At 34.1% G+C, this 16,100-nt stretch overlaps 3 protein-coding genes across 3 annotated transcripts; 1 reads left to right on the plus strand and 2 right to left on the minus strand.

Annotated features, from left to right (window-relative positions):
• Positions 1-1,266: 1,266 nt before the first annotated feature.
• Positions 1,267-2,346, minus strand: LOC106430486. Its single transcript, XM_013871275.3, has 3 exons — positions 1,983-2,346; positions 1,781-1,901; positions 1,267-1,709 (listed from the first exon to the last, which is right to left on the minus strand). Exons 1-3 carry the CDS (start codon positions 2,166-2,168, stop codon positions 1,519-1,521), a joined length of 498 nt encoding a protein of 165 aa, XP_013726729.3. The 5' UTR covers positions 2,169-2,346; the 3' UTR covers positions 1,267-1,518.
• Positions 2,347-2,835: 489 nt separating this feature from the next.
• Positions 2,836-3,717, minus strand: LOC125607150 (uncharacterized mitochondrial protein AtMg00810-like). The gene is made up of 2 exons (XM_048776977.1): positions 3,155-3,717; positions 2,836-3,064 (listed from the first exon to the last, which is right to left on the minus strand). Exons 1-2 carry the CDS (start codon positions 3,715-3,717, stop codon positions 2,836-2,838), a joined length of 792 nt encoding a protein of 263 aa, XP_048632934.1.
• Positions 3,718-8,527: 4,810 nt separating this feature from the next.
• LOC106430485 (auxin-responsive protein SAUR50) lies at positions 8,528-9,244 on the plus strand. Its single transcript, XM_013871274.3, has one exon. It carries the CDS (start codon positions 8,681-8,683, stop codon positions 9,053-9,055), a length of 375 nt encoding a protein of 124 aa, XP_013726728.2. The 5' UTR covers positions 8,528-8,680; the 3' UTR covers positions 9,056-9,244.
• Positions 9,245-16,100: the final 6,856 nt, after the last annotated feature.

Consider the following 16,100-nt stretch of genomic DNA (forward strand, 5'->3'; position numbering starts at 1 on the left):
CTGTTATCCATGTTTTCAAACAATTCTCATTTTTTTTAAATTATTATCCATGTTTTCAAATATTACTAAAAGATATTTCAGTTTTAATAATATAGATAATGCCCGAAGAAACTTGTTATTTTGATGAGAACTTGTGTATATGTATTGTTCATAGGTAGTATTATATATATATATAGAGAGAGAGAGAGAGACAAAGTCGGTTTAATATTACTAAACTAAATATAATAAATATAATATTTTAATATTACTAATTAATTATAATATAAATCTAACTATGATATTTTTGTTAGAATTTTTAATTATTCTAAAGTTAATGATAAATTATCAGTTAAATCACTAAAGTTATTTATTAAAACTAATAATTGAGGATAAAATATAAAATTATGAGTAAACCTAAAATCATGAAGAGCATGGCAAACCAACAAATTCAATTCTCATATAAATTTAATATATATGATATGATATTATCGTTAGAATTATTTTATTATTTTGATGATAATGATAAATTGTTAACTAAATCACCATAACTAATTATTAAAACTAATAATTGAACATAACATATGAATAAACCTAAAATAATAGAGAACATGACAATTCAATAAATTCACTTTTCAAATGATAGTATAGATAGATATATTATCCAATTTACTTATTTCCAGTAGTAAAGTGTCTGCATATTCCACTCTATTGGTGGTTTATAATATGGTCATAGAGCATGATAAAGTATTTCAAACGATGCTAGACAAGCCGTTGGAGGGTGGAAGAAGCTCATGTGTTGCATTCAAACTGCACACTGCACAAGAGTTGAAGACAAGTGGACAACCAGCAACAATGGGCAACAACTTTATACAACTTTGACCAACAAAAGTTGTTTGTCAGTATACTGTTTTGTCTTTATGATCCAAGTGCACAAAAACAGAAGCAGAGGAAGAGTTCTAAAACATAAGTTGTTTGGATTTGGTTGAGACTTAGGTCTTGAGAAAGACTCGTCAGGGTTAGGCCACCAATTATTATAAAAAGTGTAATTCGTTTGTCATTCAATCTTCACCTTGTGTCACAGTCAGGGTGATTGAGTTTGTTGTGTGATTTGTAGAAGTAGCCAAACTCTTATCATTTGAACACGAAGACTAAACGAACCAAAACAGAAAATTACTGGAGAAAAGAACTCACACCGAGTTTTACCAGTTTGTATATATATATATATCGATGTGTTAGAACCTACCTCTCGAGTGGGAGGTTGTGTCTAGCTAATTTGCTATCTGAGAGTCTTGAGCTTCAAGAAGTTACAACAAATGTGATAACTTTCCTCTTACAAGAACTCGAGTTAGCAAACCGTCACTCTTAAAACACTCATGTAGTAAAAGGCATTTTCTTGACCACCCAAATGGAACTTAATCACATCAGACTACTTCACCGACACAAATCAAAAGCAAACAAGTTTTACAACTCCAACATTATGTTATGATTGTTGTAGTCACCAATATAATGTTTGACCCCAACATTAGAAACTGTTATTTGTTATAGAACAATCCCCCCCAAAGAAGCACTTTTTGTGCAGCAGAGCTGTCTCAGCGTAACAATAGCAGGCTGAAAACCTGATCTTAGGGGAACAACAGAAGTCACTCTCATGTGTTGCGCATTAAGGTTTTTAGGCCGAGTCAGCGTCATCCGAAGCATCTCTCCATCAAAGACCTGATTAACCATAGATGCTGCAACGGAAACAACAACATCAAAATAAACATCTCAAGAAACTAAATCAGAGGCGTAAATAGAAAATTACCGGCTTTAGGATTGAGTTTGGTGAAGTGGAAGAACTCATCAGCTGAGCAACCGAAGAGGACAGTAGCAGCTCTATCAAAACATATGACAGTTTTAACTGATGTATCTGTTACTACAGACATCTGATAGATTAAACAAACACAGATTCAGATAGTTTTTTAGGACACAGCTATAGACAGTAAGTCTCAGTTTTGGGTTCGTACGAGAATACGGTAGAGCAGCTTGGGTTCGTTGGATTGGCAGAATTTGCATAAGGAGGAAGAAGAAGAGAAGACGCATTTGTTATTATCTCCGGGAAGGACTCTCTCGCAGCGAGAGCAAACTCTGTAGCAATAGTCGCTGAGGTCGACGGCAAGCAATTGGCAAAGAACCGTTTGATCGGATTCCATTTTTAAGGTTTTTCTTCTGGGTTTCGAAGTTTGCTTATAGACAGACAAAAAGGAGAAAACAGAGGGAATTGCCAAAATGGGCTCGGGCCTTACGGTTTTCTCAAGGCTCAAGGAGTTTTTCAGCGAGGAGGATCAGGAAAGGTCCGCTGTGGGAGGCGAGAACAAAAACTTATTTTAAAATTGATTACACTAAAACGACATTGTCTAGTTAAAAACAGTACTCCCTCCGTTTTTTTATTATAAGTCGTTTTGAAGCTATGCACATAGATTAAGAAAATCATTAATTTTTTATATTTTCGAAACAAAAACATCATTAATTATTTACCTAACTACAATTTAACCAATAGAAAAATAGAAGATATATTATCATTGGTCAGACAACATTAATTACTAATAAATGTTACATAAAAAACCGAAAACGACATATAATTTAGAACAAAAAAGTTTCTCTAAAACGACTTATATTAAAAAACGGAGGGAGTATAATTTACATTGCTGAGTATTAGCTAACAGACTCTAATATGAAAATATCTTCATTAAGATTAAAGTGTGTACAAAGAGGAGTATTTATACTCATACATTAGACTACTCTATACTAACGTCTACACTATACAAGTATGTGTATGTAAACTATATACAATTATCATTATATATGTATTAGTCCCTCTCAAGATGGCGTTAGAATGTTGAGAAAACTCATCTTAGACATGAAACGATGAAACATAGCCGGATAGAGAGCCTTCGTGAACGGATCAGCTAACTGATTCTCAGTCCGTACATGAAGTGTCTTCAACTGACCACGCACCAGCTTCTCTCTAATAGAATGACAATCACGCTCGATATGTTTCGTCCGTTCGTGGAATACGGGATTCTTGGCAATGTGTAGAGCAGCAGTACTATCACAATAAAGAACAGGCACAGAAGGTGGAGCAACTTGTAAATCATTGACCATACGAGAAAGCTAAATAAGCTCCTTCGAAGTGTACGCCATGGCTCTGTACTCTGCTTCTGCAGAAGAGTGAGATACGACATCATGTTTCTTAGATTTCCATGAGATCAGAGAGTTACCAACGAAGATACAGAACCCAGATATTGAACGTCTTGTATCAGGACATTGAGACCAATCTGAATTGCAAAATGCTTTAATCTGGAAATCATCATCAACAGGATAGAAAAGACCTTGACCAATGCTTCCCTTGAGATAATGCAGTATCTTGTGTGCAGCCTTGAGATGAGGAACCCGAGGATCTGAAGAATACTGACACAATTTATGTACTGCAAAATAGATGTCTGGGCGAGTGATTGTGAGATAGAGAAGTCTCCCAATCATTCGTCTATAAACTTCAGCATTTGGAATTTTATCACCAACTTCAGCCGCTAGTTTGATGCTTGGATCCATAGGTACAGAGGAAGGCTTGCAGTCAAGAAGACCAGCATCAGTGAGGAGTTCCAAAATGTACTTATGTTGACACAAAGAGATGCCTGCTTGAGAACGAGCAATCTCAATCCCAAAAAAGAAAGAAACGTGTATGGGTAAACCTCCACTCATGAGCTAGCTTTTGAGTGTGAGTTACGCCCATCACTAATATTTACATTGCTGAGAATTAAACATATGACATATTCTAAGTCTTTGAATGGGTGATCAAAGAATGAAGATGAACATTAAATTTTTTTTATCATTCATAATAAAAAATTTCTATTCACAAGAAATATTTTTTACTCTTCTGAAGAAAAACCATTGTTATTATGCCTATAACTTCCGTGTGTCGTTGATGCAGTTTACGTAGTTCCGTAAAGATCATTCATTCTTTGTCCAAAGATAATGCCAAATTAAATATAGTACGTTTTATAGAAGAGATATTCTGATTTGCCCCTTGCAGTAGTATCTAGATAATAATAATATCTAGATATTATATTTGTTCTGTTTAGAGGTCATTAACCTTTTTTCTTAAGTGACAATGTTTTTTGTCAAAATATCCCTACCAAATTTCATGAACAGGAAGTATATATACGCTACGCATGTTGAACAGAAAGTGCAAACCCATAAATACGAAAATTAGAAAACGATAAATCAAATAAAAACCGTGTCGGACCAGCCCGATGTTAGCGGGTGACTGAGCAATAGCTTTCAAATTAAATTTGGACTGTGGACTGCTAACGACATTATTTGCGCTTTTTTCCCCCACTTTCGCATGATATAAATAATTGAATAAACAATGTGGAATTATTTACGCAATCATATGTCTAATCACTAGGTCACGGTGTTGCTATATTCTAGTCATGAAGTTGTCAACAAGTTTGCGTAGCTTTTTGGGAAGATGACATTTCTTTATGCCCACATGTTTCCTTGTTAAGTGCCGACTACTATTTTTATCTATGATAAAACTTAATTTCTATTTTTTTAGAACACTTAAAAATGACTATGTTGAAACACAGTGGTTACGAATACGACTGTAAAATTTTGTGGCAAACATAAAAACTACTAAAGCATAGCATCGTGAAGAACGATTTTTCGTAGTTCCGAAGTTTCTTCCTTGGATATTTCTTGTTGAAACTTTTAAGATAAATTTTTGGACGTTGATTTCGAGATTACCGATTTTTACCCCACCACAAACCAGTTGCAAATCCTTGAAAATCATAAGTTAGGAACAATAGCCCTCAGAGAGGAAATAATTTTGATGTATTTAGTGTGAACTCCCGTACTACTGTCTTGTGGATGCAGTCTTGGAAAAATTCAGAAGAGATAAAAGGTATTGAATGGTCCTTGAACAGCAGAGAAAGCATATGTCATTTCTAAGGCTCTTCTTCCATAAAGCCAATTAACACGTCACTGAAGGCGAAGCACAAGCTTTACTAATGGATGTACAACAACTTAGAAGATTGGGATAGAAGCAAATCAAGTTCCTCAATGATTGCAAACCCCTGGTGGATGAATGGAATCAGTTCGTCTTTGATTCAAGCATCAAAGCAGTCCGCAGCAGTGAGATATCCTCTATGGTGCAGGGCATTCTAGAGAATTCAAAGTGGAACAGACCTTTCAATATATCTCTAGGAATTATATAATTAATGTATGTAGATGAATTAGCTAAAGCTAACTAGAAAGAGAACCAAGGCTATGTAATCAAATGGTTTCGATAATAATAATAAAGGTGTTGACAACAACAAAACATTCACGTTTAGTTATGGACTTCTAAGGGTACCCGTATTAATAGTTTGTCAACCTATGTTCTAATACAGAATGAGTGAGAAGTGTGGGTTTAAATTTACTTCGATGGATTTAAATTGTTTAGCCAACATACATAATTACTTCTTGAATAATCATTTTGTCTGTTCGGGAGTTGGTGTTAATTAAGTCCGAATAAGTATGTTATGTTAAGTTAGATGGATTTCTAACTTAAAACCAGTTGGTGATAAGTAAATTCTTTTATCTCTTATATGTATATTTTTACTAGCATTCAGTGTGAATTTTTTTTTCTAATACGCCTTTTCGAGATGATGACTATTTGATCGTCAATCTCATAATGTTTGGGTAAAATTTGATAGACTAACTTTTGGGCCGGATCGATGTGAATCGAGTTGGATTTGCTTAGATCAGGTTCTGATATTATATTAAGTTAGGTGACTTTTAAAAGTGGATTATCCATCTCTTTTATATATTAATTAAGATTGTTTCCAATTTTATGAGAGACTTTGTCTCTAATAAGTTTGACTATATGATTTTGGGCTTCCTGCTTGACTTTGATCCGAACATTTCACTTCAATAATGGTATTTACTTCGTTCTTTGGCCTTGATTTTTGCGTTACTAAACTGGAATTTATACACTTAAGAGATGAATCACTATTATTTCAAACGGCCGGGCCACCAAAAATATCGTAGTGTCTAGGGATATTTTGTTCTATAGAATTGGAAACACCGATCATTTTGATCACATCTAAATTTCTTTAATGACAATATAGTACGAAACCGACCACGGCTTTGCATGCATAGATACAAAACACAGTACTATTACACAGGTCATAAAGACACACGATAATGTGTGTATATGGAAATGACATTTCAACTTTCAATTGTGGAGATCTCTTGTCCGGTTTAGACACAATATGGGGAAAACCTAAGGCATGGTTCTAGTTTTTAAGTTTTTAAGTTTCAAGTTTTACTTGATTGAAAAAACTGGGAAAAAAGTCCTCGATCCGTGCAAAAAAAGTTGATAACGTTGTAGAAAAGCTTTCTTGATGGGTCACTATACTTGTAAAAAATTTTGTTGAAAAGAATACTTGTAAATTTTAATACTAAGCTATTATGTATTCATCATCATTGTATGATAACTAAGAGCATTTCCAATGTAAAACTCCATTTTTTTCTTCAAAATGAAGTAAAAGTGAATATGAAGTAAAAATGCTTCAATTCTACTCTATTTTTCATTTTATAATGGAGTGGTGAACAAATAAAAAAAAGTTAGAGCATCTCCATGCTCACTCCATTTTTTCCTCTAGAATGGAATGAGGATGAAGATGCCCTAATTAACTACATCTATTAGGACATCTCCATCTCTATTCTATTTTTTTCTACTCTATTTTTTTCCTCTAAAATAGAGTAAACGTGAATATGAAGTGAAAAATGCTCCAACCCAACTCAATATCTCACTCTATAATGAAGTTTAGAGTAATCTATTTTTTGTTTGTTCATCACTCCACTATAGAGTGAGAAATAGAATAAGATTAGAGCATTTTTATTTTATATTCACTTTTATTCCATTTTGGAGGAAAAATGAAGTTTTGCAGTGAAGATGCTCTTCTACGTATTTAAACTTTGTTGAGTGCAAACTGTGGTTCCCATTATAACTTAACAAAAAAAGAAGTTAAGACTAGAATATATAGTTTAAGTGATTTGTATGTACTATATAGTGTCGCCAATGTATACATATCCATATTCAAATCTTATAATATGTAAGTTGTTAATACAAAAAAATGTTACGCTCTTACGAAAATCCTAGTCAAACATATGAATAAGAAACACAACTGATTATATATAAAACTATAAAACAGTATATTTGACATATTTTCCCCAACAACAATACAGATCAACGTTCAGGCAGTTATCACAAACTTGCTTGAAAATTTTCTGAATTTTTTGAATTAATTTATGTTTCAGTTCCTTCCATTTTATGAATCACGCAAAAACAATTAATTCTCAATTCAAGTAAAAATTATAAGGAAAACTAAATTTTATGGATACATGTGAATACCCTACTACTATACAAGTAAATTATGCTTATCATCGAGCCTTCATGGATCAAAATTTACGGCCATGCTATGAAAACGTTTTCAACACATCTGTCGCTAAGTTGATTTTAATACAAGGATGGATCCTATATTAACTCAATGTTATGGCTGCAGATGCATGTCCCCAGTCGAATCTTAAATATTTTGTGTAGTTGGGTCAAAGTTATATACATCATTTCTTTTGTTTCTCTTTCTCTTTCTCTCTCTTCTACAGCCAGTACTTCAAAGAAACTAAATTGCATTTGATTGAGCAAAATGTTCTTCATTTTTTCTTCCTTCGTCCGATTTGTATAAACTACTGCAAAAACTACTTTACAAGAGCACCTTAAACCTCAACCTTGGCATATGATCATAGAGTTTCTTAAAAGAGTTAAAATGATATAAATAAAATTTGGATATCTCACAATTTGAAAATTTCATTAAAAGTCTTGCATTTAGTTGTTCATTATTTGTTGAGAGATTTGCATTGAGGTTTCTCTTATACTAGGTGCATTTGGCTCTAATCGCGGCTAATTCGAATGCTCATTCGTGAGAGGATCTAATGTGTATTTGTCTCTAGTTATTTTACATCTACTGTTTCTACTGTTGAATTTATTTTACAAGAATACTCTTTCATCGATAATTAATTCAAATTTAACCTAAAGGAGGTTGCCTGCCACAGGATTTACCTATAAAGATCTAAGAGAAAAAAATATTTTAATTAGGATCAACATAAAATACATAAACTTGTAAACTGTAATACTTATTAAACTGTGTGTCTAAAGTAATAAAAAAGCTCTAAAGGGATTATAGTTCAGACATTTTGGAGGTGGAAATTGCTAAATCTTGCCCTGAAGAGTAAAGAATATAACTCATGATTAAAAAAAAAAAATATATATATATATATATATAACTCATGATTTAAGTGTTTTTATTGGTCGTCATGGTTGAGTTATCATCGATAGTCGATGTTAATTGTACAGAAGGTAAAAAGAACAAATGAAAGCAAAACTAAAACTTACAATGGAAACGCTTTTATGGAAAATTCAAAGCGAAGAAAGCGAGCCACATGCTTTGGTCTCCTATACTCTCCTTCTCACTTCTTCCTCTTCTTTCTTATCCTATTTGTACCATTCCTCTTTATAAATAATCCTTCTTACATGTCTATACTCGAACATATACTTGTCCAAGAACCCTAAAATCCCGAGAAAAAATAAAAGCAAAAAAGTAAAGGGAACCTAGTTTTTATCATGGCTAGGCAAATAATTATCACAGTTGAGTCGTCAAAGAAGAAAGTGGGTGGAATTGTGAAGCTCAAGAATGTTGTAGAGAGGTTGGTGCAGATTAAAGGCTTTTCCTCGGCCAAGAAACCCTGTTCCGAGGAGTACGGCCGTGATTGTGTCCCAAAAGATGTGAAGGAAGGTCATGTTGCGGTGATAGCCGTTGATGGATATCATGAGGCTACACAGAGATTTGTTGTCCCACTAATGTTTCTAGAACACCCGATGTTCAGGAAGCTTCTCGAACGGGCGGAGGAAGAGTATGGGTTCAATCACGATGGAGCACTCATGGTACCATGCCGGCCAAGCCACCTCCGGAAGATATTGACCGAACAATGGTGTTAGGACTTTTATTTGTAGTGATTATATACATGGTCTACTTGATATAATATAATAAAACTGGATTCGTTACAAGAGGGACTCTAAAGCATTCATTCTAGTGTTTAACTATGCGTTGGGGGTATATGTTTCAAGAAAAAAAAACTATGCTATGTTTGGGTATCTAACGATAAATTTATCTTATCACACCTTAAACTTGCATCTCGACAGTTAAGATGCAAATCATCCGGCGAATTTGATATGTCATAGTTTTAACTAACCTCAAAAAACTGAATTGTTTTAGTAAAATGACCTAAAACTCAGTGTTTTAGTATATTTTTTTCATATTTTAAACAACTGATTAAAAGTGTGTTGTTTAGTGCTCTTCCACTTTAGTTTGACTTTGGGAGGTCTTTTCATATAGAACTTTGTTTTGTTGGTCATTTATTTCGGTTTGGTTACCCAGATCACCTCAAGTTTGAATAATATAATAGTTGTTCGTTGCAAAAAAAAAAAAATTCAGTTCGACTATTTTTGTGCTTGAAACAGTATTTAATCAAAACTAGCTTGCATATTATTTTTCATATCTTTTTTTTTGGTAAAAATATTAAAATTATCACTACCAATTTTTAGTTATTGACAGAACTACAAACATAAATCTATCTTGCTAGTTCTTTCGACATATGTTATGTCGACTTTCTTGCTCTCGCTGGAGATATATGAAAACCTCGCAAGTGCCATTGCACAATTTTTGTCGAGCTCAAATCCACCAAAGAAAGAAGTTCATTGAACAAAATGGGAAAAAAACTATGTTTACCAAGAGAGAAGGGTGAGATTGGTTTATGTACGATCTATGAGTTCAACATGGCTTTACTAGCAAAACAACTATGGAGACTAGTTCAATTCCTGATTCGTTAGTGGCTCGAGTCTTGAAGAGAAGATACTACATAATAAGTTCGCTTTTACGAACAATATATGCAAGTAGCCCATCCTATGTGTGGACTAGTATTTCAGCGGCACGAAAACTACTATTTTGGGGAATTTGACGGAAGATACATTTGGGATACAAAGTCAGGGTGTGGGAGGACCCGTGGATCCCCACTACACCAGCTAGGCATGCTTGACCCTCTGCCCCAGTATTGCATCCGAACATGAAAGTTTTCAACTTTATTAATCAAGAATTGAAGAAATTAGATGTTTGATTACTGGAAGATTATGTTACCCAAACTGATATACTTCTTATAAGGAGTTTTGTCATAAACTCGACTCATCGTCGTGATACATTATGCTAGAACTACACTAAAAATGAATAATATACGGTTAAATCTGGATACTGGGTAGCTCATAACTTATTAAGGAATGAGGAAGAGACTGAGGTTTTGGAGCCTAGTAAAACCAAGCTCTAAGCCTTTGCTTGGAAAGTAAAAACACCTCTGAAGATATGTCATCTTATGTGGTAACTGATAACATGACATGTGGATGTAACGGGAAATCTGAAAAGCCACAATATGAGATGCAACAACTATTGTCCCATATGTGGGGAACCAGAGGAAATTGTTACTCATGCGATATTCGAATGCCCTCCAACTCAAGAATGGTCCATATCAGCAACACCATTTAGCCCCCAACATTTTTTCATTACAAAGTATTTATGTGCCAATATGGACTACCTCTTCTGGAAAAAGAATAGCATTGTTGAACCCGAATTAGACAGAGATCCTTATTTCTGGCTAATCTGGTATATCTGGAAGGCTCAGAATGATACATTATTTGGGGAGACTGACAGGGATCCTTTGGAGTTAGTCTGATATGCAGAGAGTGAATGCCAAGCATGGTTTAATGCAAATGAAATGATCATTCCTGCTCCACAAGAGCATAGTGGGGCGAAGAATTCCAGGTCATAAGCCTGGCTAATATATGCATGGTAGATGGTTCATGTACTTCCACAGCACAATTCAGTGGTTGTGGATGAGTTTGGAAGATAGTTTTGGAAAGATTCAGCTAAGGAGACGAGAGACTGCTTTATATTTGAAAGTAGAAGCATTGCGATGGGAATGGAAAGCATGCTTCAACATTCGTCATGTCATCACTTTGGGACTAATTGCAAAGATCTGACTCACCATGGACATATTCTCAAAACCAGAGAGCTGACCGGCAAACATAACAAAAAGGAGATAATGAAGCACATCCGCAAGGAGAAAGACCATAGGAAACTCACAGCGGCGAACCACCACAAGCGCTACGAGAGAGAGGAGGAAGACATGTAGGAATCACTTTAACCAAGAAAAAACCAAAGCCATAGATGACTCGTTGTCCTAAACCAGGTTGAAGGTGAATGCATTAAAATCATGAACTGTCGGCTCGCCATTCGACGAGAACCAGAGAGCCATGGAACACACCGACGTGGAACAAAACACGACGCAACCTCCCGAGCATAAGCAGACCGAGAGACTGCTTTTGACGAGATACCAAGCGAAAGCGAGAACATGCGCCGCTGCACCACTTTACTGGAACACCGGAAAGAGAGAATAGCAGGTAGACGAAAAGATCTAGGACGAAGAAGCGACTTCACAAAATCACGTGCCGTCAAAGAGGAACCCTCCAGCATCGGGGAGAAACTAGGGGAAAGAGAAAGGCAAAGAGGAAGACGAGATGAGGGAAACAAGGAGGAGTCCTCCAGCGTCGGAAAAAGTACGATTCGCCGGAGATAAACGGTGAATGAGCAAGAAATGAGAGTTTAGAGAGAATATATATATATATATTTAATGTTTTTATATCTTTGTTTGGTAACAGGACCCTAGAATTAAAATACAATGTTCTCGCTATTATTATTTTGTGACACGTGTGTAAAACATAACAATGTTTAATATGTTAACCCTCGGAATTAAACCACCTATTGTTTCAATGCAACTTATGATGTAAGGATACCAAGCTAGGCACAAACACGCCTCGACGTCTTAACGGAGACTTTGTCCACTTTACAATTTTTTTTTTGAAACTTATCTTTTTCACTTTACAACTTATTGATACTTTAAATACAGGCTTAAATAGTAACTTTAATTTGTACAAATGATTAATCAAAATGAAAGTGGGGCAGATATTTTTTCTAGCTTTTGGTTCAAGCTGATAACTCTACATTGGTAGCGCTGCGCAGGAAAAGTAAAAGTTGATGTGGAGAGGAGATATGAAACGTCACTCATGGTTTTGAATACTGTAGATATCTATGTTCCCTATTAAATATATATACTGATATTTACATAAATGTAAGTTGACAGTTGGACAATGTACAAAAGCCAATAGAGAAGGTAGGACAATGTACACTAATCCGTACTTGTTGTTTCTCAATCAGTGCACCCACGACACATGACCTGGGTGCAGTTCTGCCTGGGTGGACCGGTCTAAAATGGGCACTATTTTAAAGTTTAATCGCCTATATAAATATATAATAAGATTCGATTCTTAATTTTCTTGATTTAAAATTTAAATATAATAGTGGTGTGTTTTCTTCAAACGAAATCACATCATATGTGGTGTTTTCTCAAATAGAAATCACAATCAGTCCTCCACAATTGCGGTGTTCAAATAATGTTAGATTTATTTTTACAGTCATAGTGATTTTTTATTTTTTCTCGAATGAATCAAAATCTTATTTCGAATAGGTAAAGACCAAGTTGACAAAAAAAAGGATACACCATGTATATGAAAGCCAGGGATCGAGTTTCCCCTTCTATAAACCATCGTGGTTTTCTATTAGTCACTATGGACGCCTAAACTATCAAAATTATACATGTTTTTTTTTTTTTTGGTTAAAAAAAAAAATTATACATGTTTCCTTTACCTTTTGATACCAATTTGGATTCTGGTTTGGGATGTAAGTAAATATGTAGCTACGCTCGGCGTTTCCTGTACTATATAACCGCGTTATAAACACGAAACAAAGTCAAGGGAGGTGAAAGTAAAAAAGTTTAGGAAATAAAAATAATTAATAATAAGTTAAATAAAAATATTTAAAAATATATTTAATGAAACTATTAGTAATGAACCTAACTGATATGATATCAGAATTCAAGGTAAAAGTCTAGCATATGATTTTTGAGATGTTGGGTTTGAACTGTTTTTAATGGACAGTTTCTCACCCATTAAATGTTCCACATTGCTTATGTTGATGATTTTTGGGTAATATATATGTGTATGAGCAATCCTCCACTTATGAGATAGTTTTTGGGTGTAAGTTAGACTTATCACTATTATAACACGGGTTTAACTCATACCTAAAAACTAGTTCATGAGTAGAGGATTGTCAATACACATACGTATATATATTACCCAAAAATCATCAACATAAGTGATGTGAGATATTTAATAAAAAAAAAATAAGACTTTTTTTTTTTTTGATCAAAATAAGACTTTCTTCTAAAATAAACAAAATATTATATACAAAAAGCAAAAAGTTAGGTTTGAAGTTTGAACCGATACAGACTATAATCCAATATACAAGTTGATGTTTGCTTGTTAACTAAATGAATATATTTGGAAATATGTGTTAATTGAATGTGGAGTCACTTTTGTACAAATCACACTGTTATAGAAAAGATCATACATTACCTGTTGGCATTAATCTGTGAAACTAAGGTCGTTTCATAGAATTGATGATAAATTCACAAACCGACAATTTTTTTGCCTATAGAGGTAATGAGGTATTATGTGAATTGTATCGTTGGTATTGGTAAAATCAAAGTCAAAAGTTAAAATAAAAGTCACAGTGAGAATAAAGTAAGAACAATCAGTACTTTCAGGTGCTCGAGAAAGACCTTTGAAAAGTCATTGTGCTCGGAAAGAACTTTAAACCATGTCACTGCACTCAGCATGATCTACTTTTCTAGAACCAAAAACCCAAATAAGAGACACTTTGGAAAGAACAAAGCCTGACGAAAGATGCAAGATAAAGAAATAAATGGCGTCCACTACAACGATAATCACAAAGCCGGGCAGCCCTGACAATAACTATAAGAAGGCATGAATTTTAGATTTTTATTTTTTGGATGAATTTAGAGTTCAAGAACACTGAGGTCCATGTTGACCATGAGAATACCATACCTTACCTAGTGTCGGTTCTGATGGGAACCGAACCACAAAAGACACTAGCTTCCAATCCACCAATTTATTTTTTGATAAACAAGATTTTAAAAGAAATTACTCGTGTCTATGTTATTTTAATGAAAATTTCAAAAATCGGTAAAAGGACAACTTTTTGAAATTATTTGTAGCTTTAATTAAAATGTCAAGTAAGGCACTGGCCATACCTTACAAATTTCTTAATAAAACCGGGAAGTAATATATATTATATATATGCATATATTAAGGGGACTATACTTTGCGTTTATTGTTTGTTGTATAATTTCAAAATATCACGAAGACCAAAAAATCAAAGCTGTAAACCCTATTACTTGTCAGCCACGTAGCCTAACTGTAAACGTTAAATTCTAGTCAAGGACATTCAAACCACATATATGCTTTAAAGTGGAACTGAAATAATAATAATATAAATAAATTGTGCTTTTTGGTCGTGCCCTACTGCTCTCCACAATCACAATAGCTTATGAATATTATTAATATTTTTTTTTATCAAAGCTTATGAATATTATTTAAGAAAATTATTATGTATGCAAATTGGTAAGGGTGTCCCACTTGGAAAAACATGTCGGGCAAACATTGAGCTAAACTGGCTCTATCCTGCAAGCGTATGGCCAACTTTGAGAGTGGGTCATAAGATGCCAATGAACAAAAAAAATTCTCTCGAGCATTATTGAATTTGAACATGTGTAACTGTTTTCCTTTTCTTTTTTTAATGCTTTCTTGTTGATTATTTTTGGGCTTTTAAATTTACACTGCAGTTTTAAAAGAAAAAATATATATTTTATATAACAAAAATATATATTTTCTATAATCTAAGTGCGGGTAGGAAAATGTGACTTGGATGAGCTGCACAAATCATAGTGAATTGACAATAAATTAAGAGTTTTTAGTGAAGTTTGTATATGCTTAAAAGTTAGAAAGCAGAGAAATGCAGAATCACTTTTTGATTAGGTTTTGGGTTTATTGTTTGTGATCCTAGCGTTTGTCTTTCTGTATCTATAGAAAACATTATCATGTAAGGAAACTTATCAAAAACTTTCAGTGATTTTCAAAGGTTAAAGTTATGTGGAACATATTTATATATATGGAACGTATTTATATATATAACAGAAGTTAGGATTTTTCTATAGAATGTCCCATAAAATGAATAAATCAGAGCGAGCTAGAAGAGAAATATTACATTTTCTTACCAAAGTTTGAGATAACAACTATTCTCCTTGTAATGTTCCGAATGCTAGAATTTGCGAACGGTTTACTCCTATATAACTAACAGTCCCAAGCATTCTCGTCATGGAGAAAAGCTTCATGCACCTATTTCATACACTTGAAGGAAGCTTACCCATAAAGATTGGTTCAAAGTCTTAAGACTTTGATAATCAAGAAATATAAAAAGAACTCACTTGATCCAAGGAAAGAGAAGGTCATCACCATCATAATCATCATTATCCTCAATCAACTTTCTGAGAATCATAAATAAATGATCGATACTGCTGAAACTAAAGAGGATAGATGTGAAAGTTAGAAGCTTTACCTCTCTTTCTCCTTGAACTGATGAATTTCTCAGATTGAGACTTACCTATTTATACTCTGAAGATTCACACATTGGAATTACGGTGGAGGCATTCAATGAAAAATCGTGTGAAGAGTGGAGAGTTGATGTTAATGAGGGCGTTAAAGACAACGCTTGAATTCAGACGGCTTCTGTAACGTTCGGGGATTTCTTTCGCAGGCAAGTACAAAACCATTCGATAAGACAGCGGTGCTAGATTCTAACATGGTCGGAAATAAATCGATCACAATAACACTGACCAAGATTCGACGCCGTTAGAATGAACTTGGCTTTGGCTTTGGACTTCGGATGCGACGATCATCAGTGTAACGATGGGAGTCTCCAAGGCGAAGAGGATATACATGGCCCATAAAACCGTTCAATCGA

The sequence above is a fragment of the Brassica napus genome, chromosome A3 (assembly GCF_020379485.1).
Source record: "Brassica napus cultivar Da-Ae chromosome A3, Da-Ae, whole genome shotgun sequence".
NCBI lineage: Eukaryota > Viridiplantae > Streptophyta > Magnoliopsida > Brassicales > Brassicaceae > Brassica > Brassica napus.